The 27,558-nt window shown below is 46.7% G+C and overlaps 1 protein-coding gene across 3 annotated transcripts; it reads right to left on the minus strand.

The window, feature by feature from the left end:
- Positions 1-687: 687 nt before the first annotated feature.
- Positions 688-27,546, minus strand: Pde1b (phosphodiesterase 1B). Of its 3 annotated transcripts, XM_052161154.1 has the most exons (17): positions 27,366-27,546; positions 27,155-27,277; positions 26,113-26,235; positions 10,729-10,842; positions 9,295-9,477; positions 9,060-9,126; positions 8,615-8,731; positions 6,317-6,457; positions 5,856-5,956; positions 5,640-5,765; positions 5,418-5,519; positions 4,307-4,427; positions 4,002-4,083; positions 3,598-3,706; positions 3,014-3,144; positions 2,407-2,529; positions 688-1,938 (listed from the first exon to the last, which is right to left on the minus strand). In XM_052161154.1, the coding sequence occupies exons 2-16, from the start codon at positions 27,262-27,264 to the stop codon at positions 2,426-2,428; spliced, it is 1,731 nt and encodes a 576-aa protein (XP_052017114.1). In that variant the 5' UTR covers positions 27,265-27,277; positions 27,366-27,546; the 3' UTR covers positions 688-1,938; positions 2,407-2,425. The 3 variants fall into 3 exon arrangements, with proteins under 3 accessions (XP_052017114.1, XP_052017115.1, XP_052017116.1); XM_052161155.1 differs by lacking the exon at positions 26,113-26,235 and having other exon boundaries at positions 27,366-27,544; XM_052161156.1 differs by lacking the exons at positions 26,113-26,235; positions 27,155-27,277; positions 27,366-27,546 and adding an exon at positions 15,431-15,619.
- Positions 27,547-27,558: the final 12 nt, after the last annotated feature.

Raw genomic sequence — 27,558 nt, forward strand, 5'->3', positions numbered from 1 at the left:
AGCCTCCACTAAATAAAGAAAAATAGAAGTCTGGGAATAGCAGGTCACCTCAAGGCTTTCCTTTCTTGCTGTGGAAAGCTCTGCCCACTTAGCAGGGCAGCCTACTTGAGAGACTGCTGCTCTAAAGCAAGTACACAGACCAGTGAGGGCTTGCTATATAGCGCCATCTTCTGTACATAAATGGGAAGTACATCTTGTCCCTAGTTCCCTGAGAAAGGGAATATTTGGAATCGTCTGGTGGTCAATTGTGTGGCCACTATTCCTTGTTCTAACCCGACACAAAGATTGTCAGAAAACACAGTGGCTAGAAACCCAAAGGGCTACCTCTCCCATTGTCCTACCTGCTAAAGTCAGGGCAAGACTAACACCATGCACAAACGGAGAAATGGTCTCTGATCCTAGCCAGACTTCTGATGCTGATTCTGAGTTTCCCAAAGAATTAAAGAGATGAAGGGAGAAGGCAAGATTCTTTCACCCCCTTTTCTTCAACAGTACCACACAACTGAGACGAGCATAGCCTGGGCAGTGAAGGGCTGTGTACCCCACACACAGTCCCCAGAGAGGCTTCACTTGAATCCCCCTCCAACACTCAGGGAAAATACCATGGCAGAGTTCTGTCCAGCTTTGAAGATAACTATAAAAGACACGTGAGAGAACTTCTAGCTAATGAACACCACACACATCCAGCAGGTTTCCCTTTTTTTATTGATCTCTGGCTATAGCAGGGGCCTGGGAGACCAAGAGCATGGGGGAGTCACATGCGGTTCAGAGTGGCAGGTCTAATGACCATGGAGATGGACTTCACAAGAACAGGGCCCACTGTACAAATGCATGTATTTACAAGAGAGGAGGAGGCAGTCACCTGGACTTGGCCTTATATGGGGGTGAGGTGGGGCAAGGAGCCTGAGGACAGGAAGAGGCTTTACCTGGCTGCACTGGCTCTGGGTGCTCCAAGTTGCAACCACCCTGAGCCCCTTCCCATCTGCCTTCCACTCACCAGGGTCCCAGGGGAGGGGGAATCTCTTAGTGGGCCAGTTCTGGGAGAAGGGAGGCAGGAAGGACCTGCTCTGTGACAACATGGATTACTGGGTAATACTTCACCCTGCTTGCACTGGGGCTAGCTGCTATCTCCTTCCTTTGCTCATAAGATATATCCTGAAGGAAGACCTCAGAGCATTTACAGACATTGGTCGGATGAGGGCTTCCTAGTTCCCAGGGACAGGAAGGAGGCAAAGGGCCAAACACCCAGCTAAAGCAGGTAAAAGCCCCTCAAGCCCAGACCATCCCCAAGTTCTTGAGGACTACAGGAAAGAAGACTTCCCTCAGAAGAATCCCAAAGGCTCCTCTCCTCTCTCAGCCACTGTTTGGGCACAGGAGAGAGAATTTGCAGGGGAATGGGGCTGAAGAAGTGCAATTATGGAATCAAGAGGATGTCCCCCACCTCATCCTAAGAAGGAACCTGAAGAGACACCTGCCCTTCCCATGCAGGGCTTTGAAAGCTGCCAGCTTCCTATCCTATTCTGGCCTTTTCTCAGGGAAGAGAAGGAAAACCCAGACCTGCCAGCTAAGATCTGGGGTGGGGGACTGAGGGGACCCCCAAAATGTATTGCTTAGAAACTTGGAGGCAAAAAGGATGAGGAGGGCCCATGGGGCTGGCATCTCTGACCCTCCCCTCCAAACTGTAGGAAGCCTGCAGGGAGCTTACTCCCCCCAAGTGGCCACCTGGCCAAGGAGGGAGTCCAGAGGCAAGGGATGGGCACAGTGACCACTGGGGGCCTGTGGGTGGAGAGGGGTCCTTCCCACACCCCACCCACTCCAACATTCGGCTCTCAGGTGAGCTGTTTCTCCCACAACCAACACACTCCCTTGGAGCAGATGGGGGAACCAGTCCTGATGGATAGTGCTAATGACATCGAAGACTTTGGACTCAGTGAGGACCTAGAGAAAGAAGGAGACACTTCAGAGTTCTGTTCTAGAATTTCATATCTAACATGACCTTCCCTCTCCAAATTCCACCCAGTCCTCCCTTGATCTCTAGTTGGGTGCTAATGCCCTTCAAAAGCATAGCGGCCAATGGTATGTATGAGCTGGACTGAAATAGAAATCATATTCATTCACCTGCTGTCACTGAGCCTTGTGCCCAGACTAGCGCCTATTTCCTAATCTCATAAAGGCTGGCGCATATGTTGCTCTGCCTGTCCTGTCCAGTCCGTTTTGCCTTCAAGAAAGGACTGTGGGACCAAAGAATTTGATAGGAGTCCCTTGCCTACCACCCACACCCTGGCTTAGTCTTATGCCTCCAATTCTCTACTGCCTGGAAAAAGGAGAACCTCCTGCTGCGTGGAGCCCAGAGATGAGCCACCTGAAACCAGACTGGCTTGGCTAATCTCCTGCTTCCCAACTCACCTGGTCAGCCCCCAGTTCCCTAATCCAGATTCCCATTCTGGTTGTGCTCATCTTCTGCAGGGGAGGATGGGGCTTCTTCCTCACAGGGAGACAGTTCATCGATTGACATCTGGTTGGTGATGCCTACAGAAGATTCCAAGAAATCTGATATTAGGCCAAGAAGTAGTTTCTCTAGAACCAAGGGTGTATATGAAGAAAATAAGAAGACTGACCCTCATCTACCACCTGCCTCAAATTAAGCTACGTGTAACCCTCCCACATGAAACACTCACAGCCCCTGAACACATTGCAGCCAAAACCACCAAGTTTACCCAGATGTCCAGGGGCACCATTTGGAGACAGCCACAGAACGCAAGGAGTCCAACCATGATGTGCACAAAGCCCTAGGACTTGGAATACTATGGCTGTCCCTATCATCTCTTCAGCTATCATTCTAGCCCAAATCATTCAAACAGCCTTTCCTGTGGCTTCCTATTTTAGCCTGACTGGTTCCATTCGCAACTCCAGGAGCCAAAGAGTTACCTGGGACTTAACAAAAAGGGGACTGCTGTTGCTCTGCCAACCAGTCCTAGAATGCTCACATACATACATACATAACAGCACCCACCACTCGCTGCCCGTTCCTTCCACTTCTGTTTGTTCTCTTGAATGTACTTGGTCCATGTGGAGCGGAAACTGATCACATCAGGGTTGGGGTCTCCTACGTCCACATCTAAAGAAGGCTGGCGCCACTGGAAGCTAGGAATAAGATCCCATACACGCACTCAATTCCAGATATAAGACCCAGCCCTCTTCGGAACCTACTTCTTAGCCCTCAGCATAGAGATAAAAGATCAGTAAGAGGCTGAGGGGTCAGAGTCTTCTTTTCCCTCTTCTAGATACCCCCCAAATCCTTATCTGTCTTCCCACAACTGTACCTCCTCCCTCTCCACACTTTTTCTCCTAGTAGAAGAAAAACAAAAACAGTATTACCTGAGGGACAGCAAAGACCCTTAAAGGGAAAACTAATTTTGGAGGTCTAGATGTAAGTCACACCCTTCTAGTCCCATCCTTTTGTGACAAGCAGAGGGGCTCTCAAACCTAAAGCAGCTCACATCCCTCACAGCTCCTTCTACCCTGTGTCTCTGCTCATAAAGGTATCCCCTCTGCATTCAATGAGCCAGGACACATGGTTATCCCAACCACAGTCACCTGGGCTGACTTTTAGACTTGGATTCATCATCTGCCAAGGGCTGGACACTCTTTTCTGCTACATCAGTCAGCACAGAGAAGGTTGGCTCCACAATGAAGTCAATGAAACCTGCAGGAAGTGCTTAATCAGCAAAGATGCCTCTCTTGGAGAGCTAGGCAAAGGTGAGAGGGAGCACAGCCCCAATTGCAAATAACAAAGACTAGAGAAATGACTTGAAGGAAGAGCCTTCCCATTGGAGACAACTTGGAGAGGAGATCCCAGAAAGATCCTTCTCCTTTGTCACAGAGTTCTCCATCCAGTCCTTCATCCTTGCCTCAGCAAGAAGAGTAGTTTGGAGAGTTGGAGGCTTGGAACATGCCTGGCCAGGCCCAGATGTTTCCCTTCCTCTTCCCCTCAGACTCACCTATCTGGGACTGGGCCACCAATGTGGAAGTGCGATCACAGAGTGGAGAGAAGGGCAGGCCCAGCTCTGCCTCCTTGTCACCCTGGGAAGAGGACAGATGCCTCAGGATTGGGAGGGCTGGGGAGATGAGTGGCTGCAATGGGGAAAGGATGCTGCCCCATGACCTGAAAATGAGGGTGCATAGGGAAACCCAGAATCCAGCCGAGCTGATAGAGACTTGACCCCACAAGCTTAAGATCCATTCAAGAGTGAGAGGTGGGAGGCTTGCAGAGCAGGGGGTAGGAAGGTTCCACTGACAGGAATACCTGGCGGAAGAACTCTTCCATTAGGGCCTTGGTCCAGCGGCTGTGGACTGACCACTGCTTAGTTGGGTGGCTGATGTCAGCAGCATGAAGCAGAAGAGATAGGGCCTTGGACTTGTCAATCCTAGTTAGGAGAAGTGTTAAAGAGAAAGAAACTGATCTAGGAAAAGGAAAACTTAGCTATTCCCCAATTTCCAGTCACACACACACACACACACACACACAAAACTCTAAATAACCCACACTCATGTATACTCATCTGTATGTACAGATGTAGAAGCACAGATAAGTACCTCAGAACCCAGGCTCTTAGAATCAATGGACATGAATTTGACTCCCTCTCATAACTACCACCCACTAGTTGTGAAACATTGAGCAAGTTACTGAAAATGTCATAATTCATTTTCTTCAAACCAAAAGTGAAAAGCCACACATTGACTTGTTCTGAGAATTAAATGATTTATAACAAGTATTTCAAAGTGTCTGACACATAACATGTACCCAGTAATGTTATTTACAATGATAATCATTGTTCTTACTGTTAACCACCCCCCAACAATGTCCCATGGTGGCCACATAGTCTCTATTCAGACACCATATGCACAGGTCAGCACACACCTCCAGGGCACCAAGTCCATTCTTGCTTACACACACTTATCCATTCCCAGCCACTTCTAAACAGCATTAGATAGAATTATAACATTTGTTCTGTCTTCATTTTTGTTCTTTTTTAACCTCATACAACTCTCCCCGTGGCCTTTAGAATAGGAGCTAATGTTGAGGGAGGAACTTCATTGTTACCATTTCAGACAAGGACATGTCCAAAAAGATTGATTGTATTTCCCAACATTCCAGAGTAATCCTGTCCTGTAATTACAATAAAAGCCCCATCCAGGCTCCTGGCCAATACCCTCCATCAGACCAGTTAAACACAAATCCAAGGCCACATTCACAAACACCACACACACTGACCCGTGTATATTCAGATAAGTGCCTGGAGACAGGAGAGTCTCTGAACCCAGGTAAGAACTCAGGAGTACCACTGCCCATTGTACCCTGATTCACAAGGCCCTCTCTCTGGCCTGGCCCTTCCCCACACCCCTCAATGTTCTACCTTTCCAACTGCTGCAATGCTGTCTTCATAGACTTCACTTGCTGGAAATGGCAGGACATGTCTGTGGCCAACACCATCTCAATGACCAGGGCCCGCAGCTCTCTAAGTGAACAAACAGAGAAGAGACCAGTCCTTTCAGCAAGGGGTAGGACTAAAAGATAGGGGGGGGAAAGAAGGCTGGGATAGGAGTTTCAGGGATGACACATGCTGGCCTATACTCACACAAATTCATCCTTGGTGAGATTGATAAAAATGTTCATCTCATCATCCTGCATCATTCGAAAAACAGAGCTGATGTGGTGATTCTCCAGCACTGATCGATCGTTGTACAGGATGGCACATTCTGACCTGTGAAGCTGTATGTCAAGCCTAGCCCCCCATAAAGGGCTCCTCTGGCAGCTTTGGCCCCTCCTGCTCCTGCCATGCCCCGTTGCTCACTTGGTCTGGATGTGGAAGCTGTTGGTCGTGCCTGTGTGCTCATAGTCATGGATGGCTGCAGCGAAGATGATGGCCAAGACCTCAATCTCTGACAGACAGTGCTCGGAGAAGGGGAAGAGAATGAAGTAGAAACAGCACTCTGCCAATCTCCCAGACACCTTCCTCACTCCACCATCATCAAAGCTAGCCATGTGTTTCAACTCTCAGAATGGCTAGGAACCTCCCTCTGTTCTCACCAGTCATATGTTGCCCACTACACCCCATTGTGTGTGCCCAGCATTAGCTACCCCAGGAAGTGTGGTACACCTGGGAATTCTCTGGAGGAAGTGGATGCAATTTGATTCTGAAGGTGTTGGGATTCCAGGAAGGAAGATAAGGAAAAGGTCACTGAAATAGTAGCCAAAGCTTCCTAGTTTTAGATCCACAGGCCCTGAACAGCAGGAGCATTGCCAGGCACCTACCACCATGCCTGTGCGGAGCAGGAAGCAATGGACAGTCTGTGTCACGTCGGCTGCATGGATCTGATTGTGGTAAGGATTCTTATATTTCCCATAGCCTGTCTCCAAGGCCTCCAGAAAACTCATCAGAAACACTGTGGGAATCTGCAGGAGGAATGGTAACATCAAGGATCCACAAGAGTGATGAGACAGGCAATCCCAGCACTCTTTACAAAGTAGTCAGGTATGATGATGCTCACCTGTAATCCCAGCACTTGGCTGAGGCAAAAGGTTTACAAGTTCCTGGCTAGGGTAATAGAGGAAGACCACCACCTTATTTCATCCACCCACCCTCCCCAAAAAGAATTGAGTGTGGCCCAAAGGACTAGCACTAGCTCTACTAGTTCAACTGCTAGTTCAGATTCAGGCTCTACCACCTGCAGCCCGTGTGACCTTGGATAATCCACATGCTTTCCTGTGCTTTCCTAATTGCAAAATAAAGATACTACTACCAACCTGGGATTTAATGAGGAAAAGTACAAGGCATTTAGTAAGTACTCTCTGAAGAGTATCTATAATTATTATTTCCATGGAGATTTCTAAGGAAAGGAAAGAAAGCCTCCCTCCTACCTTCCAACCACCTGCACCACCCCCAAATCTAATACCATGGAGAAGGGCTCGGAAACAAAGGAAGAATAAGATGAGCTACAGAGCACCCTTGTAGCAGATATGGAGCACATGTTTCTCTGAGAATTCCTCCCTGACCACTTCTACCCCACATATGCCAATGGGCAGCTCATCAGGCCCACAGCATTTACACACATGTGCACATACCCCAAGAACCAGAGCTCTATACATCCAATCTCAATTCTGTCCCTGACTATATATACCCTTGGAATATCTCTGCCTCCTTCAAGAGGCTCAAGACTCCTGGAGGGCAAGGCTAATCTTCACTTGAGACCAGAAAAGGATCCAAGGCTCAGGACTTGGGAAGGCTTCTGCAGATGAGATTCAGAGTGACAATAGACAAAGAAGACATACCACTAGTTAGACCCGAGCATCCCCCACCCTTACCCCTGGAGGGCTGTGCCCCAAATTCAGGGAATTTTAAAGGACTGTTTCCATGACAACTGCCCTTGCTTTTACGTTGCCATGGTGTCCCTAGAGGGAAGGGAAGAATAGGGGAAACAGGAAGGGAAGAGACCATGGAGCTTAGCAAGGAAGCCTGACCAGGATGCAGTAGACATCCCTATCTCTAACAGTTGTGAAGCAGTCAGAAAGACTAGCTAAAGCCAACTGACTGCAGCTACTCTTGGGGGCCCCTAAACCTAGCTTCCACATATGGAGGGAGTTTGGAAAAACCTTGTGTCTGAAGTTCATTTAAGAACTACATATCAAAACTGGAACTAGAAAAGGGAGCCTGCAATTCTTGACCTGAGGAGACAGAGCTGGAGTGGATAAGAAAAGGTCAGGGGACCAGGTCTCATGAAGCACCAGAGGAGAATCCAGCTGAACAGCTCAGTCAGAAGAGGAAGAGTCAAAGGTCAGGGAGAGTCTGCATGGACAATGTTCCAGTGAAGTAAGACAAAACAGCTAGGAGGACACCCCCACTTTACTACTCAGCTCACACCCTTCAAAATCTGCTACTTCAGCCTTCAACATCTATTGCTACCCCAGGTGCCACCCCATGCCCCAGAGCCACTTGTCACCCTTTCACACTCCTCTTTCAGAGGTGAATACCAAAGTGTTTATTCCTGGCCCAATTCCCTCCCAATACTATTCCCACCAGATGAAAGGCGGGGCAAACTTCTTTACAGATTGTCTTCCTCTCCACCAAGCACACAGCCCTTCCCAGTTCTGCCTAGAGTTAGTCCACTCCAGACAATCCCCAGCACAGACCCGAGCTGGGGACAGGGTAGTCAGGTTTGCATTCTGGCCCCTCCCTTTCCCCAGAGGGCAAATGGAGAGACTCTAATCCCAAAGGATGACAGCACAGGGCTCTAGACCTCCAGAGTCCACAGACAGGAGCAGAAGGGGAGACAGATGGCAGTCAGTTCAAAGGGGACAGGCCAGGAAAGAAAAGGAGCAGTATCCCAAGCTAACTACTTAAAGGCTGGTACCTCAGGAAGCAGTGAGTGAAGGGAAAAGCCACATTACAGCAATTTCAGGGAAGGCAAGAATGAGATGGGCAGGGTATCACCCCCACACACGCACTGGGACAGGATGAGAGCACTTTAGAGTCTACTCATTGGGAATCTTCTAGAACAGGACAGAGAAGAGTAGAGAGTCCTGCCTGGAGGTAGAGGTAGAATGCTGCCAAACCTTGAATCGGCTGATGAGGCTATGCCGAGTCAGCAACTCGAAAACAATGGTCCTCAAAGCATGGTCATCAGCTGCCCGGTTCAAGGAAAAGACATCAAAGCACCAGAGGTCCAGGTTCTGTGGAAAAACAACAATCTTGGCAGGAAAGTTTCCCTCCAAGCCTCCCTTGGAATGGCAAGATCAGTTGGACTTCTAGGTGTACTTCCCAATAAAGCAAGAAAGCAAAGGTGGTTATGTGGGTCTCCTTCAACCCAGTCTTTCGATACCAGAGAGACAAGAGGACAAGGGTTTGCCTCTTGGGTAAGCAAAAGTTGTCCAGAAGAACATAGAACTAGTAGTTAAAAGGGAAGTAAAACAAAAATCATACCACAAACAGAATATCTGGTAGTCCCAATGGTTATTTCAACCCCCAACCTTCTGTTCTTTCCCAAAACCCAGGGGTCACCTTGAGACAGTGGTGGACTGCAGTAGAATACGTGGGGCCCACAGAAGTATATGTTCTCCGGAACATCCTGGGAAAGAACACAGAAAAATCAGGGACAGTCTAGGGAGGAGAAATTTGGCCAATTGGGGCTGTGGCAATAAGTCTCAGAGCAGATAAGGTCACCAAAGATCAGACTGGCTGGGACAGAGGGCACACACAATAGAGGTCAGGGAGGATGAGAATGGGCAAACCTCACCGCTCCACGAAGATCCCAGCCTGCACAGCATGTACAATGCTTCGGAACTTGGGTTTCTCTTCTGCCCTGCGACCTTTGGCTCGGGTCTGCTGGGTGAAGGTGGAGGCTAGCCAGTCCCGCACCTCTGAAGGCACCGCATCTGATCGAAGTTCCCGAAGCTCATCTTCAGTGTCCAGGATTTGCCTGAAGACCAGGAGGAAAGTCATAGCTCGAGACCCTGCACACAGTACCCACATAGTGACTCTCCCCTCCAACTCACCTTTCCTTTCTTTTAATGAAGCTCTTTGTGTCTGTCTTCCTATGGAACATCTCTAATAGTGAAACAATTCACTGTGTAAGGCAGTGAGATCACTGTGGACGTGACTTAGCAAAAGACGAAACACTACCTTCCAGGGATGCTCAGGGCAGCATAATCCATCAGAAATAAACTTCAAAGTTCACATATGAAATTTAAATTTTTTCTAGGTGTGATGGAGGCAGAAGGACCAGGAATTCAAGGCAAACATTAGCTATATAGCAAGGTCAAGGCCAACCTGGGTGACATGAAGTCATGTCTCAAACAAACAAAAACAACAACAAAGAAATTTTAATTATTCTAGTAGCAACCTTAAAATGGTAAAAAAAAAAACTGGTAAGGAGCTTAAAAGATGGCTCTGTGCTTAAGAACACTTGCTATTGTTGCAAAGGACCAGGGTTCAATTCCCAGAACCCACATCAGATAGTTTAAAACTATGTGTAACTCTAGTTCCAAGAGATCCCACACCCTTTCTGGCCTCTATGTTGGTACCAGGCATGCATGTGGCGTACATGCATCTATGCAGGTCTTCACATATACAAGTAAAATTAACATAATAACTCTTTTAAAACCAAAGAAAAAGAATGTTTTAAAAACTGGTAGAATGTTTAATGACAAATTTTATTTAAGCTAATCCATCTAAAATATTATTTCAAGAAAAAAAACTAAACATATGAGTGAATGACATATGTTGTGTTCTTTTTTCTATCTTTAAGACCCAGCATATAATTTACAGACATATTTCAATTCATCCTTATATAGTACAAGTACTCAGTAGCCAAACAGAACCAGAGTTGCCCCTCCTGGCCAACACAGGTCTAAAGAGGTATTCCATGTGGGTGAGGTTAGAACTAGATGGTCTTTAAGGTTCCTTGCATCCCTGAAGCCATCACTATTTTTACCTTTGTCTTACCCAGTACTGGGGATCAGGCTGGGTGTCTGAAATGTGAAGCAAACACTCCACCCCTGAGCTCCACCCCAGCCCTTTCCAGGCAGTGTCTATCTCTCCACCTCTTTATCTCTGCCCCATCCTCTTTGTCTGTCCCTGTCACGCAGCCCTCATTCCAGCTCTGCCCTCCTCCCTTTCTGGAGCTCTGCCTATCTAACATCTTCCTTCTCCATCTGCATGCCTCTCCCACCTTGTCTCATCAATGTAGACAGCTTCCAGCAGGGAAGCTGTATATTCCAGGTTTTTCTTCAGCTCCTCGATGTTAACCTCCCCGTTCTCCAACTGCTTCACCATGTAGCGCAGCCTGCAGGGTATGAGTACAGATGTTGTGCTTACTACAGCCCATTCAGGGGGGTTCCCCCATTAGAGAGCACTTTGCAGAAACACCTCCAGTCTTCTGAGATGTTAATAGTTCTAACATTAATGACAACTGTAGTCAGTGTTTTTCATGCCAGCTCTGGCTTCTCCCTATAAGTTAATATACCCCCACAGTTTTAGCCTAGGCAGTTGGCAGTCACAGGAGGGATGTTTCTAGAGATGATTTGTTTCACAGTCTCCATACTTCCCTAGGAGAGATGGCTTTGGGATCAACACCAATCAAAACAGTCCCCAGGATCCTTTCATTATCTTGGTCAAGGTAGGGAGGGGGAACACATCCACAGCCCCTCAATCCTGGCAAGGATGGCAAAGACACAGAACAAAGACCAATACGAATGCTTTTGCCTGGCCTCACTCCATGCAGGCAGAGCTAATGGATTATGATTCCAGAATCCATCAACCAGGGCAAAGCAAGTTAACCCCTGGCTGTCCAGGTTCATGCTACAGAGAGTCTCATGTCCTACCTCTGGCCCAGCCAAAGTTTTACCCTTGCAAAATGGTAGGGTGAAGCCAGGTTCTTGGTCATCTGATGCCCTCTGCCAAGGGGACAGTCCCTTCACACTTTGCAGCTTTGAATTCTGGGGGTCACTAATTAACTGAGAGGTTTCTTGGAAGTCTAGCAAAAGCAGCTCAGAGTTGCAAATGGCACTTTGGCTCTAGATGGTGATTTTGAAGAAAACAACTCACCACCCTCCCATCATCCACCCCACTATGCACAGGCTCTCCCATTCAGGTTGGGTAAGACAGTAGCTAGGACAATTTCCCACTGAAAGGGGTTTCAGCAACCCAAGGTCACACTGTGAGTCAGGGAGGAAAAGAGAATGAGTCAGGGACCAGAGGCTGAAATTAGCATCAATTCCCAGGGATGCCAGGGAAGCGGGTGGGAGGGGGGAGGACAATGGCATTCCTGAACAGAAACTGCTATAGAAACCTGGGGTCTCAGCATCTTTGGAATAGGGGCTCAAAATAGCTAGCCCTAAGAAGTATCACCGGCCAAATCTCACCTCAGAGCCCAGCAGTCCTGGCCCACATGTCTGAGAGTAAATAGGGCAGAAGGCAAAGGGGCCAGTCTGGGGGTGGGGAGCTGGAAGGAGGAGCCCTGTGCCTCCTGAGTAGGTTCTTGCCCACATCATTATTCATGCCTCACTAGTTCCATGTAGAAACAGTCAGTTGTCTGACAAGGAGGGAAAGTTTAGGAAAGCTCAGTCCACTTCTGCTACACAAAGAAAGAGAAACAGAAAAGGGACTAGACATTTTGGAAGGCTTTCCCAAACAAATAAACAAGAAAGGGCCACCAGCCAGGAACTGCCAGAAAAATCACAGAAAAAGGTACACTCTTTGGGCCCAGACAGGGCCTCCCTCTCTACTTAGTCCTGGTAACTGGGAGGCTTTGGAATAGGCACACACAAAACAGAAAGAAAAGCTTCTTCTACAGTTTGTGATTCAGTTCTCCTCATATTCCAACCTTTATTCTCATCTGCTACTTCACTCACCCTCCCTTTCAACCAAAAATCCTGTCCCCAGAATTCAATGCCCACCACTGTCTTTTCCAACCAAGCTAGGGAAATACAAGGGCTGGCTCCCAAGTGAACAGCCACACCCACGGCTTCTCATTTGCATTTATTTGCATAACTGCTTACAATGCAGCCAGCTCTACATTTTGAAAATGTTTTCTCCTATTTTATCTCATTTTATCGTCAAAATGGGCCAAAGAGAGAGAAAGGCAGAGAAAGGATTGCAAACTACATTTCCAATGCACAAACCCAACTCCTTGACATGCTTTACCACACATGTTTTAGTCTTTGAGGCTGAAATCCCAGGTTCAAAGCTCACTTCTTGATATTCCCTTGGACAGGTCACTAATTCTTAATCAGTATGTATTAGAATGTGGCGTGGAGATAAAATAAAAATAAAATGTGACCAGGAGAGACTGGAGAGATGGATCAGTGGATGAGTACTTAGCTACTCTTCCAGAGGACCTGAGTTCAGTTCCTATCACCCCTGTTCTTCAGCTCCAGAGGAATAAACACCCTCTGGTGGCCTCACACACATTTGGTATACACACGCCATACACAAAAATCACACACATATATACACACAAAAGCAAAATATTTTTTAAAAAGCAGTCTCAGCCAGGCAGTGGTAGTGCATGCCTGAACTCCCAGCACTCAGGAGGCAGAGTCAGGTGGATTTCTGAGTTCAAGGCCAGCCTTGGAAACAGAGTGAGTTCCAGGACAGCCAGGACTACACAGAGAAACCCTGTCTCAACACCCACTCCCAGATAGATAGATAGATAGATAGATAGATAGATAGATAGACAGACAGACAGATAAAAGTGGTTTGGAGACAGCAGATACCAGTATCACCTTGGATTATAATTTTAAAATAGTAGATTCTAAACCTCACTGCTAGACCAAAGGAAGGTATGCATTTTTAAAATTCATTACACATGTGGTGTCACGTGTGTCTAAGGCAGAGGACAATTTGTGTACTCCATTCTCTCCTTTGACCATCATATGAGTTATGGGGATTGAAGTCAGGTCATCAGGTTTGCTCCAGAAGCTCTTTACTCCCTGAGTCATTTACCATTTCCTTGTCACTGGCTCCTACTCTGCCCCAACCAGTCCTTTAAATTCAGCAAGCACTCGCCTGTTCAATCCCAGCCCAGGAGAAGAAATCCAGTTTAAATGGAGATGACAGAAAATGCTAGTGACTAGTGACTACACAATTTAAAACCTCATTTGAATCTCACATGCATCTTAGGAAATAAGGATCTTGCCTTTAGCCCAAGATCTCAGGACTTGTCAGTTTCAGGTTGGCAAGGCCAACAACTCACGCTAAAGTTAAGGGGACCAACCTATGTCTCTATACATTGGTGGTATTAGGACAAACCAAGTCTGACAGTATAATTAACATGTTGAGAGACACAGGACATTGCACCACAGCCTCAGCCAGTACCACCTTAATGTTCTGTTGTCTGGACCTGTTAGTGAACTATAGGGCATGGCAATTGTCAATGTGGTACAAACAGTGCCTGGTTTACCTTGGTCTCCATACTCAAATTCATCAACTAGAGAAGTTTTGGGAAGACTATCAGGTGAAAGGCCATCTGCCAGAGCTTACAAAATGACACTACCCAGGCGGGCTTCTAAAAGACTGATGACAAGCCCAGGGACAGGAGCAAAGCTATAGGTTGACTTTAAACAGCCCATTCAAGTTCCACCTTCTTTGACTGCTAGATCTCACCCAGGAGCTTCTGTGGAAGTCTGAACAAAACATGATCCAGACACCAGAAAGGCAGGGATGGGGAGAAGAAAGATTAAAGAGTAAATTAGATAAACAAGGAATTCAAGAAAAGGAGCTGAACTCAGGCAGCTGAGAGGATCCAGGTGCTGAACTGCACCCTCCTAAAGTCAAATAAACACACACACACACACACACACACACACACACACACACATGCTAGGAAGCAAGGCTTCTTTTATCTCAAAGTCCTTCAGAGAAAAGACCCCCTTATGTCTCACTAGCTACAGAAAGTCCTTTTCTTCACCTACAACACTCTAGTACAGCCCTCTGTTTCAGATCTCAGAGAGTCTGACCCATGAAAAGCTCCTTCCCTTGAAAAGAGGTTCAACACTGACAAGCCTTTATCAAACTTCCAGGAAAACTGAAGTTTCCCAGAATTCCTTCCATTCCCAGCCATACTCATTTCACCATCACTTTCTTCCTTCTTTGCTTTTATTTCCCACCAATATTGACCCTGGCAGGCTCCAGTTTCCCCTAACTTTAGTTGAAAAAAAGACTCTGGAAATAATAGCCCTAACACAGAGAAGACTGCAACCCCCACCAGCCCATTTCTACAGATCACAATGTGACAGGCCATCTGGGGATTTCCAAAACTGTCTGCCACTACTTCCAGTACTAAGACTGCCACGAAGATCTCTGTAGACAGGGGGCTTAGAAAAAGACTGCCTCAACCCAGAGGTGCGAGGAAGATAAACAAAGGGTTGGAGCATAGTAGCTCAGTGGTGAAGCCCTTACCTAACGTATACAAGTGCCTGTGCTCCCCTCCAGTAATGGGAGTTTTTTTTTAAAAAAAGTCCTAATTCATATCTGTAATCTTGGCACTTGGGAAGCAGAAACAGGAAGAATGCTGGGAGTTCAAGGCCAATCTGGTCTACAGAAAGAAGAGAGATATGAAGGCTGGAGCCTGGGGGTACAGGCATATAAGATCTTAAGGATGCCAGTGATCAGGAGGAACAGAGAGAACTCCTATGAAAATACCTGTTATAGTCAAGCAAAACTAGCAGAGAGATATGGAAATAGGAAATATGGTAAATAACAGAGAAACAAAAATATGAGATTTCACAAGCAACCTGTCCTTACTCCTTTGGCCCTCTTCCTGCCACCCTTCCTGGCCTCCCCTCTCCTCCTGGTCCCTCTTCTTTCCCCTCTCCTGTCTTCTACTCCCCCTCTCCCTGCTCCCCTTCTCCTCCACTCTTGCTGGCACCTACCTGAGGATGGGGCCCTGGAGGTGACTCCTCTGAACAGGAACAGGGTTTGCCATGGCTATCAAAATTCTCTACTTCAAAGTATCAAAAGGCTGACCCCAGGGCACAGGGCCCTTACTGGGGAACAACTCCCTCTTGAACCCCCAACTTCCTCTTCAGGACCCAGCAGAACTGAGAAACTGACCAGAGAACAATTTGTGAACAGGGAACAGAAAAGGCCTGGCTGGGGTGGGGGGGGGGGGGGGTGATGAGACAGAGACCTAGCCCACAGGAACTGGGTGAGAGGCCGCGGGAAAAGTTTCACATCTGAATCAGACTGAAAACAAGAATCTGCTGTCAGAAGAGTCCCAGAAAGGCCAGGAATAGCACAGGCCAGCCCCTTGCTCTAAGGAGGTGGAGCTCCTCTTTGGGAAAAAGGGATTAGCAGGCAATGTCCGGAGGCAGGGACAGGGAACCATCCTGAATCTGTCCCAGAGAAGTCTATGGTAGGAGGGGAAGGGGCCCAGCCAGAGACCAAAGGGTCTAAACAGATCAGCTCTTGCAAATTCAAGCTTCTTCTAGGGCACTTCTTCTAGGATCCTTAGCGCACCTGAGAGAATGCTCAAGGCTGGAGGGCCCCCACAGAATTATTTGCATTTGGAAAGGGGCTTGCAGAAGTTAGAGGCCAGAGAAAGCTCACAGGCAGAGAGAAGTGCATCCTACCACACAGCGAATGAAAAGTCGGGGGCGGGGGGGGGGGGGAGTACTTGTTAAAACAAAGAGAATGTTGGGGGTGGGCAGGGACTGGCAAAAAAAACAACAACCAAAAAAAAAAAAATACGCAAGGCCGGCCAAATATTTCTACCCCTGATTTTCTCCTCTTACAAACGGAGACTGGGGTAAACCGTGAATTAACCAGAGTGAGTTAACACTGCTCAGAAGTGGAGGAGAGAGGACTGATTCCGGGAGGGGCGAAATAAGGCTCCCAGGAGAGCTTGAGGACCAAGATCCCTCTTTCCCCTCCTGACAACAGCAGGAAAGAGCCTGGCCTCTTCATCGCCAAGTGGACTATGCACACAGCTCTAACAGCTTCACGATTGGCTGCAAGATGACATCACCAATACAAGCTCATTGGGGCTATGATTGGTCCCCTGGGGTTGAGGCGGAGCTAACAAGGAGGTAGGAGGGTTGAAGCAAAAAGTATCCTCAAATCTAGGGTCGTTCATAGGCGAGGAATGAGAGAAATGGCTCACAGGAACTAGTGTGGCCTGGGGGGGGTGGGAGGGGAGAGAAAAGAAACAGACCCAGAGCTTGGGTTTTATGACGGGGTCTTTTCCCTCCTTCCCTACCGCTCAGAAGCAGAGAAATAAAAAAGACTGTCACCGTGCCAAGGCCCTAAAGGAGTATAAACAAACGAAGTTTAAGGACCTGCTGTTTCTCAGCGGCTCTGAGCAGTGGGACAAGTGGGAGTGAACTGCAAACGAGTGGCAGAGGTTAAAGACCCACCGTTGCTTTCTAGGGGAATGGTGGCCAAGATGGGAGAGGAAAGGGGACGGACCACTCTCTGTGCCCCACTGCCTTCACCCTCCCTATCATGGCCACCAGCTGCTTAGTGCTCTCAGAAAGAAAGGATTAGACCCAGCATCAGAGTCTCAGGCCAAGCCATTTGGCTTGTTTTTCCGTGCTGACTGAAAAGGATGGGTGAGAGAGGAGCAGGTGACAGCCAGCTGCACTCAGCCCCAAACAGCAGCATCCTCCAAGCTGTGCTAGCTCTCCTGCTTCAGCCCTGCTCTGCTAATCTCAACTTTCCCAATAAGAGGTTGACAATTAATTTAAACTGGAAATCCTTGGAGAGGCTATCTCCTCAACAGCAGCAAAGATGTCTGGACAAATGACTGCTCACCCCATACTATGTGCTGTGTCACCTATTCCAATCTATGATTATAGACAATTCCTACTAAAAAGAGATTTAGGAGCAATCACCATCCCTTTCCTGTGGTGGGAGGATTCATACATTCATCCACACCCTGAACTGAAGCCTGAATCCACACACTTACCTCTAACTGAGCTAAGCCAACTGCTACTAGGAAGGACTGAGATATGAAGACCCCACAAGAAGTCCAGTGTCAATTTACCTTCAGCTCTTTCATATATTTTTATTAATGTTTTTGTTAATATAAAAAGTTACAAGCTTCATTATGTCACTTCCAAACATGTGTCTTTCTGTTTGTTTTTGTTTTGGTTGATTGGTTTGGGTGTTGTCGTTGTTTAATGCTGTTGAGGTTTTATTAGGCTTTCTTTTGTTGTTTTTGATTGTTCATGACAGGATCTCTCTCTATAGCCCTGGAACTCATGATGACTGACCTCAAACTCACAAATTCCTTTGCCTTCCAAGGGCTAGGACTAAACAAATGTGTTATCACACCTGACTTTCTGCTTTGTTCTTATTCACCCCTCTCCTCCACTGCACTCTCCCATCCTTCCTGACCCTTCTTGTTGGCCCTCTTCCCCTCCAAATCCTCTCCCTTTGCTCTCATGTCCTGTGTATTCAATTGCTCTCTTCTGCTCCCCTCCTTTAAGGTCTCTTCTTCCCTTTTATAATACCCATTTGTATTTTCATTACCCCTTGAATTTAGAGTTAGAAAAAACCCAAGAACAAGACCTCCTTGTCCTGCCCACACCCAGCTTTCTCCCCCATGTATCAAGGACTAATTATTGGCATAGAGGACAAAAGTTAGTTCTGGTCAGATAAAAAGAGAGGAGAGGGGATGGGGTAGTGTTGGGAAAGATATTATCTAGATAATCTCAAGGATCCAAAGACCATAGAAACTAGAAACAAATAAACAAGGATATCAGCTAAGTCTCATTTTAAAATGACTTGAGTAAAACTCAGGAGAATTTATTTGCCTTCTTTTGTTGACTGTGTAGGACCATGGGAAAATTTTTCTGAGTTCTAGTTTCCATGTTTAAATCTGGTAAATAACACATACTTCCCAGATGTCTAGTGAAGACCTGATGAGATAGTTACAAGAACACTTTGGGAGCTATACAGTAGTACATCCATGCAGAAGGTTATTGCATTGGTCCAATCCTTTAGTTGGTTTTCAAATATTCATTGAGAGTATTCCATAAACAAAGTCCCAGATGCCCACTAGTGCCCAGGACCCAATTTTCTCATACATTCAAATGGAACCTGCGCTATGCATGGAAAACCTCTAGTCTCTCCATGCGTCTAGGGCTTTTCTCTTTCCCCTGTAAGTCCACAAGAGCTGGAAGGCAGCAGAAGCAGGGGCAGGAACCATGCAGAACAAAGAGCTGCAGAGTCCAAGAGCAACCAGAACTTTGCCACACATTCCCCTCACTCCCTGGTTCTCATTGACAGTTGGCTGGGCAGAGTGGTGGCTCCAGAGATTAAAAAAATACCCCTCCCAATGGCAGAATTCGGATGTCATTCTGGAAGATGGCAGACCTCGGGTTGACATAGTAGTCATGGCAGCCATGGGAGATGTCTAGGCACTGGACAGAGAAAGGGGTAGATAAGATGTACTGTTGATACTTTCCCATCCTGGTAGATGGTACTGTTGGTGAAGTAGACAGAACTCTAAAAGAGCAAAAGGAGGTGAGATAAATGTGTAGAAAGTCCTGAAAGGCAAACAGGGAAAGAAAGAAATTTGGGAGGTGCTACAGAAGTGGCCAAGAAAAACACTGAGGCACAGAGTGATGAGATCTGCTTCTACCTAGCCAGTGTATAAACCCAACTCCCCAGTCCCCTACCTAGAAGCCATTTCTAACAGTTGTTCCTAGAACAGCCCCAGCACAGCCCAGACTGTGCTGTGGAAAGAAACAATTTAAGCAGTTCCAGCCTTAGATCAGACTAATATGAACCTTGGTGTCCCAGTGCCTGGCTGGATATAGCATGCAAATATATCACCTCTCCCTCAGACTCCAGCCCTTGACAAAGGGAGTAATTGGGAAAGGTTGGCAATAACACAAGGTGAAGAAAGATGAGAGAGGAGGTGACCAGACATCATCCAAAAGAATGTTTCTCAGCTCACGTGTTCATTGACCCTTCTCCTTGCACTGTGGAGTTCTGCTTACTGGCTACCCCCACAAACTACCCACTAGTCCTCTAGACATCCCAGCAGATGTCTCCAGCAGATGTTCTGCTTTAGGGGACTGACCAGATGCTTAAAACAATCTAAGATGCGTAAGAACGGGAAGTTTGGCAAGAATGACTGCAATGGAAGGCTGGATCAGCAGGCCTGCAAATTGGTCCCAGTACTTTCCCTCATCCTATCAACTAGCTCTAGGAATCAGTTGCTTCCTCTGTAGCCCATGTAGCTCTTGAATTCAGGACCTGGCATTGTAGGCAATAGGGAAGTAGGGCATCTTGGCCTTGATTCCCAGGTTCTAGAGTTCTTCCTTTCTGACTAACTTACTGCTTCCCCCAAATCAGCATTTACCAGGTCTTAATGGAAGATGGTAGCTTCCTTATTTTCTAACCTCTGTGAATTTCCCAAGAAGTTCTCCTCCATATCTACCCTCAATACATTCTGTAGCAATCAAAACAACAGCCAACTTTGTTGACATTTCAAAGGCAAGCAGAGGAGATGTTACACATCTTCCAGACTGGAATTCCTAAACCTCCAGCTTGGTGCAGATGCTCCAAGCTCTGAAACTTGGCAAGTGTGCTCACCCAGCTCAGGCTGAAGGGAGTTTCCAAACAAGGTGGACATAGAGGACAGAACTAGGGAGAAGATGCCAGGATAGATATTGGATGACTGATAAAGAAGAGAGTGGGAAGCTGAGAATATAGAAGGAAAGGGGAAGCTTCATAGGCCCTAGATCCTGTCTGTAAAAGGTTCCCCAGGCACCTGACCCAGAAACCCCACTCCTTTCCCAGCCTAAATAATGCCAATACCAGCTGGCAGCCTCATGGCCCACTTCAGCCACTGTAACTATTTGCAAATCTGACTTCGAATTGCAGTTGTGCATTCAACTGACCTGAGAACTCAGATCAATCAAAAGCAACCCTAAATACTCCTGATTCTTCTCTCAGCCCTATCCACAGACATCTCTGGATACACCTTGGCCTTCTTCTCTGACAAACTCCATCAATGCCCCTCTGGGGATTGCTAAGGTCCCACATGCTGAAGTAGAATCTTAACCTAATGTTTTCTTCCCAACCAAGAATAAGAACCACAGTTAGAACAGTAGTGGGGGGGAGTGGTAAGAGAGTGCAGAATCTACTGCAACAACAGAAGGAGGATGGTTAACAAACACCACTGGGAGAAGCCTGCAATAAATGCTTAACAACCACTTTTCTTCTTACCACAACACAGGACATCCTCCCCCTATCCATCCCATCTCAGCTCCTCCCAGAACTCTCTCCCAGCTCTCTTGGACCAGCTGTCTTCCCTCCTGAGGGGGCAATCTTTATATCTAACAACTTCCAAGCTTCCTAGTGTCTCACCTCCACCTCACCTGCTGCCTTCATTTTATGCCTCTTTCTCTGAAGCTGTCCTGAAGAGAGTGGGAAAATAACTACTCAACTTCCATACCTGAGAAAAATCAGCCCCTTGAGATTCAAAAGCATTTACTTGGCTTCTTCCCTGGAGGGGCTGAGAGGATGAGGTCGCTGATCAGGCAAAAGAGAGGCCCTGTAGAAAGCAAGAGTTGAGGCTGGACTCTAAAGAGGCCCCAAAGGGTGTCTTGAACCCAACTTACCCCACTGTCACCACAGCAACACCTAGATGATGGAAGCCTCCCCAGAGTTTCCCTGGCTCTCAGCCAGGAATGAGGATGAGTAGGAGTCTGAAAGCATGAGAGGATAGGTGAAGACAAAAGGGACAGAGAAGGCAAGTGAGATACATAAAAGGAGAAAAATTAGCATAGGAAAGAAGGGAAACCGAAGAAAAGTCTGGGCAAAGGGGCAAAGCAGGAAGGGAATGAAGAAAGAGTCAAAGAGAAAGGAGAGGAAAAAGGCCTTAGAGACTTCCTTGACCATTCCTTTGCTGACTCAAAGACAAGCCAAACCTCTTGTCAGGGTTTGGTACTGTTTGGCTGGCTAGCTGGTTGGCCGGCTAGCTGGTTGGCTGGCTAGTTGGTCTTTTGATTTTAGAGATAGAATCTCATGTAGCCCCAGTTGGCCTTAAATTCTCCTAAAGTGCTTAGATTGTGGGTATGCACTACCACACCTGGTTTCAAGGTTTTCTTTACCTCTATTCTAGTCTGAGAGGGAATGAAAAGGGAAAGGTCTAAAGAGGTCCAGGCTTTTCTCTAACTGAATCCACCTGGCCTGCCAGGCCTATTAAATATCCAACCTCTTTACCTTCTTCTGGGCAAAAATGAAAAGTGCAACTCACGTAGAACCACCTCATCTCCCCAGCCTGCTTCTTGGGGCTCTTGGGCAAGCATAATAGTATTGGGGTTCTAAAGGACTTACAGAGTCCTTCCAAAATAAAAATTAGATGAAATACAAAATTAAAGTAGAGATAGAAGACATGGGGTGGAAGAGGGAGACTATAAAAACTAGGGAAGAGAAATTCCCTGAGCCATAGCTGAGAAAGAAGGAAGCGAGCAAGCCCAGGGGTGAGAACTCCCCCACCCCCATTCTCCACAGGAACAGGTAGCTGAGGGATATGATCAGCCAGATGATATTACACCAAGCCAAGTATTTAGGATGAATGTAAAAGGAGGGGTTGCTTCCCATGCTGACCTTTGCTCAGAACTAAGATTGTGCCATCTTTGTCCTGTTCAGCCATTCTAAAGACCCCTGTTGTCCTTTAACAGTAGCCTACACCCTTCACAGTGTATCATCCTTCCAGTCCCATTAGCCTCTCATTCACTAAACTCAGACACATGTCTTCACCCCTCCCATGGAATCACTCATCAGCAAAACTCTACCAAATCATGCCCCAGTTAACTTGATAATTCATGTTCCTGCCTCCTGAATCTTCATCTTTTTCTTACATCCAGTCATCAGTCCCCCATTCATTCCCTCACAAAGCAAGCTCCCCCATTCTGAAAGATCTCCATACTTTATCATTTAATGTCACTTTCATATGGAATATGCAATATCCATATCAAAAAAACAAAAACTGAGAGTTCAAGATCACACGGCACAGTTCAATTCTCACACAGGAGTGAGAATTTGAGCCTAAATTCATCTGATATTCCCTCTGCCCCTCAGCTGTCACCAACCTCCACATACCTGTTTTGACCAGACATATGGGAAGCACTTTCTTTTATCTAAATTTGAGTTGGCCTGTCTCTGGGCCTCTCCCCATCTTACTGCAGAATTCCCCCTCCCTCCACACCCAGATGCCACTCAGTCCTCATTCATACAGTGCTATGAAGGAAGTAGAGATGGGAAATGTCTGGTGAGAAAGTGGTACAAAAACCAAGGAGGAGAGATTCCCTGGGTGACAGCTAGAAATGAAGGAGAGAGGGCTTGTTCAGGGAAGACAGAAAAAAACAAAAACCTCCCACTGAGGTCTAAGAGGCCTGGTGCTCCTGTTCTCCAGAGGTGGAAGGAGCCACAGTTCATCCTGCACTCTTCACAGCAGCTCCACAGCTATATGGAGAGAATGGGTGAATGTCAGCAGGATTTACAACACTTAAGGCCACATACAATTACTGGATGGGGCATATACAACATGAGAACCAATGGCAGAATCAACCAATGACAGTCTGGATCTAGGCCCTCGGCCTCTTCCTGCTGCCCTCTGGATCTCTCCCTCAAGATTGCCAAAATATTTGAATGTGTCACAAATACATACAAAAGATCATGTATACCTCATATCCCATTACCAACATGGTCATTTACATATACTTATACATCATCTCGTGCCTACAAACACATGAAGCATTCAGATAAGAGCATACCTTCCCGGAATATTAACTGTCAAACAGACCATTCCTAACCATAAAAAAGAGAGAGACATCATCACGGAGCTGTGCTTCCAGCATGCATCACCCTCTACCCAGACTTATAGGTATACATGTCTCACACTCACAATTTCAGTCTCTCGTTCACACGAAATACAGCCTTTATATCTCCGTAACTCATTCAGTTCCTGGCTCTGATATGAGGTCCCATCCCTGAAAAAACAGCAACCATACTATCTCCCTTTCTTCTACCTCCATTTCCTTCTCACCCCTCCCTCCTGTGTGGAGGTAAACACACATCAGAGAGTCAGAGACAGAACTGGATTCCATGACTTCACCCACACATAACTAATTCATTTCTTTCTTCATTCCCTTATAATAGTATTTCTTGAGAGCCTGTATTGTTCAAGGTGCCACATGAGACTCAGATGAAACAAAGATTAGCAAAAAAAAAAAAAAAAAAAAAAAAAAAAATCACTTCAAACACATCCTTGTTCTATACTCAGCTGTTATGACCTTGAACCTCTAGGGTCCTGAGAATGAAGCAGGGGAGAGACAAGAAAAGAAGACTGTGCCTACACTGTCCCACACAAAGAAGGAATTTTTATCTGTAAAATGTAAAATCCTGAGAGAAACTAGGGCAGAGATGAGAGTGATACTTATATGCCCTGGGAGACAGAACTCACATCTGTGTTTTCATTTGTGTATAACCCCCAAAAGAAAGACTTGGACAGAAACAGAGTGGCAGAATTTTACCTCTTGTATAAGTATAGCACGATGAAAAAAGATGTGCCTCCCCAACCCTTCACGAGGGCAGGAAGCATATCCACTTCATCCGGCAGTACAAGCCCAATACCTTGGTAGTATTCTACCTGCCCTGAGCAAGATGCCCAGACTGTTCTTGAATGAATGGTTGGATAAAGGAATGAATGGATGGTTGAATGGTTGAATGGATGAATGAATGAATGAATGAATGAATGAACGAACGAACGAACGAACGAACAAACAAACAAAGGAAAAAAACTAATCAAGGTTTTTCTTGATTTAAGACAGATCCTGAAAGTTCCTTCTACATCTAGTTCTAGTATGCCCTCTGGTCTTAGATAAGAGTGAACAGCCAGCTCAAATTGTTCTTATTCAGCTGGAGATGTTTAAATCAACATGACCAGCCCCTCATTTTCAGACTGCATTTCTCAGCCTCTTTATTTGTGAATTTCCTAAGTTAGAAATTTTTTTCCTTCTAGCCAGAAGTAAAATCCCACTGTTGAAGACTTCCCTAACTCATATAGCCCCAGATTCTTAGTTGATCTTCAACAGGGTCCTAGAATGAGAAATGGGATTCCTGGATGTTCTTTTCAACAAGAAACACCCTGAACAATTGGATTAGGGAAGGTTTTGTGTCCAGAGGCAAAAACACCCTAAGAGTCTGTATTCCTAGATTAGAAGTTTAAAGGGGGCGAGGGGTAGGATGTGTTGTCTTTGGGAACCAAGATACAGAAAGATTCAGATATGTAGAAATTCCATCTGTCTCCATTTCCATTCAGTGTCCAGACCTGAGAAAGCCATGTCTACCTCCCTGTTTCCAGACTAAATAACCTCTTTTACCCTCATCCATGAGAGAGAAGGAAGGCTCCATTTCCATTTTAGGGAATTTCTCCTTTCTCACCTCTTTAGAAACAATGACTAGAGGGCTGGAAAACTCCTCCCACCAAGAGAGAAAGAAAGAAAGAAAGAAAGAAAGAAAGAAAGAAAGAAAGAAAGAAAGAAAGAAAGAAAGAAAGAAAGAAAGAAAGAAAGAAAGAAAGAAAGGAAGGAAGGAAGGAAGGAAGGAAGGAAGGAAGGAAGGAAGGAAGGAACAAAGAAACAAAGAAACAGAGAAAGAAAGCCAAAAATCCTTTTTCAGGTGGTCAAAGCCCCCTCAATATTCAAACAAAACAAATCCAGAAAGCCATCAACCTAGGCTCTACCTTTAACTCTTTCTCTGCCTTGAAAAAAATGAGACTGAGAGTCCACTCCTAGGGATGAATAATCAGCCAGCTAGTATTCCTTAGGACCAGCTTGCTGAGTGAGATAGACCAAAGTCATCTAACTCTTCACTTCTTTGTCTTTCCAGAGATCAGTGCCACCTCTGGGGTTCTCTTTTCTCACATCAAAGAAGGAAACAGCCATTAATTTTCAGGAAAGATTTAGTTTTGTTTGTCTAGGAAAGTGTGGTAGGTGATGAAAATGGGGAAACCCATTCTATTACAGGACCCTACTACCTAGAACAAGAGCCCAGAGAATGTATGATCAGCCATTAGTGCTGTTCTGAGACCCTAGAATTCTGTCTGTATTCCTGACTCCTCATCTTTCTTCTCAGCCTCTTCCTCACCTGACACTCCTCAGCTTAGTTACCTTTGGCAGAGCACCCTTTTCTATCAAGACCCACTCGACAAAAATCAATTCAATCCAGTTTTCCATTTCTTCATCCCAAAACTCATTCCAAGGCCGTGCTTCACAGAATCTAGCAAATTGCATTGGCCAGAGACAGCAAAGGAGTGGGACAAAAGAGCACATTTGGATTCCAAACCTTGTTGCCCACTGTACCTCATTCTCCCTAAAGGCCTCTGCAAGCAGCAAGCACATAAATCAGACTCACCTGCCCAATATAAAGCCATCAGCTCATCTCTGTTGGTAAAATATTTGAAGAACTACACAGACATGGGCATCTGTCCACTTCCTAGCTCCATTCCCTCCCTTTGTCAGAACTCAGAAAGGAAAGGCTCAATGCTTGCTGCTGAGGGGACTGGAGAAGTACAGGGTTCAGGAATGGTTACCATTTTGTTTCCTGTCTATCCCATTTTCCCAGAGCTGCCGGGAATCTCTTAGGGAGATGTTCATCTTCTCTTGTCTTCTGATTAAGAATCAACAGACTGTAGAGATTACCCAATGGCACCTGCCTGGAAGGTAAACACGGTACAAGCTTCAATACTGTTCTGCTTTAAGGGGCAGGAAGAAAACTTCCTTTTCTCCCTCAGAATGGTGCATGAGACACCTGAGTTCGTCCTCTCCTCTTTTAATCCTCTCCATATACTATAGTCCCATAATAGGGAATGAAGCTTACATGCGCTTGGAGATCCTGAGAGATCCTATATAAATAAAATAAAAAGGCTTTGATTAAGCCAATTACGTTGTTCCTGTCAATCAATCAGTCTTCTTCACTATCACCCCCTCCTTTAGCTCCCAGGTGAAGGTTCCACCCACTCCTCCAGACCATTTAATATGCAATTTCCAGACACCAAAGCAGATGATCTTATGAGCACCCTCATTTCTGCTCCCTTTGGGATGCAGGAGGAAGAACTACCAATCCCAAAGAAGATACATAGAACCCACAGGTTGGCACAAATATCTCTGTGCACTAGATCTGCATCGGTGCAAGCACTCTTCACACCTCTGTGACCCATGAACTACTCATGCACACTGCATGTGATGGGTCTCACATTTGCACAAACCTGTACATGAATATGTGTGAATCAGCCTGGCACCTCCTGAATGCTGCTGGTCTGCAGCCCTGTCACACTGCACATACAGTGTGCTGCCTCTTGCCGCTGCTGCGTGTCAGTCTGTCACCCAAAGGGCCACAAACACAAGCACAAGCTTTGCAACTCCTAAGCCTGCTCTGACCAACAGGCTTGTTCTGCAGATGTGACCTGGACAAGGATGTCAGGGCCATGTTTCCTTGCACCTGCCAACATGTGTGCCCAAGAGAATCTACCTGCCTGGCTCCAGTTGCAGCACCACATACACACAGAAAGATAGTTCAGGTGCCCCCCCCACACACACACACACATTCCCCCCCCCCCCCCGCCAGAGACTCACAGAGACCGTAGCTTAATCCACATTTTCTTGCTGGGGGCTGACTTCAGCTCCAGCGGTGACGGGCAATCCGACTCCAGCATCTCTGGAGGACTGCGGGGGGACAGCTCCATACTCAGCCACTGTCTAGAGAACAGAAGGAGGAGACAGCCCCTCTGCTCAGCTTCAGTCCCTTGCAGAGAGACCCTAGCCCCTCATCCTAGACCCTTCCCACCTGCGGCTGGCGTGGACCAGCCAGGCCGGTGTGTTTGGGCTCGGCCCAAGCTAGCAGGGCTGCAGTTCCTGCGGCTGCTTCTCTCACGCTACCCGGCTGAGCTCTGGGCTCTAGCTTCCAGCTCTCCGCGCCGCCGCCGCCGCCGCCGCTGCTACCTCCGCCACCGCCGCCGTGCGCTGCCACAGCCGCCTCC

This window comes from Apodemus sylvaticus, chromosome 17 (assembly GCF_947179515.1).
Source record: "Apodemus sylvaticus chromosome 17, mApoSyl1.1, whole genome shotgun sequence".
Taxonomy (NCBI): Eukaryota; Metazoa; Chordata; class Mammalia; order Rodentia; family Muridae; genus Apodemus; species Apodemus sylvaticus.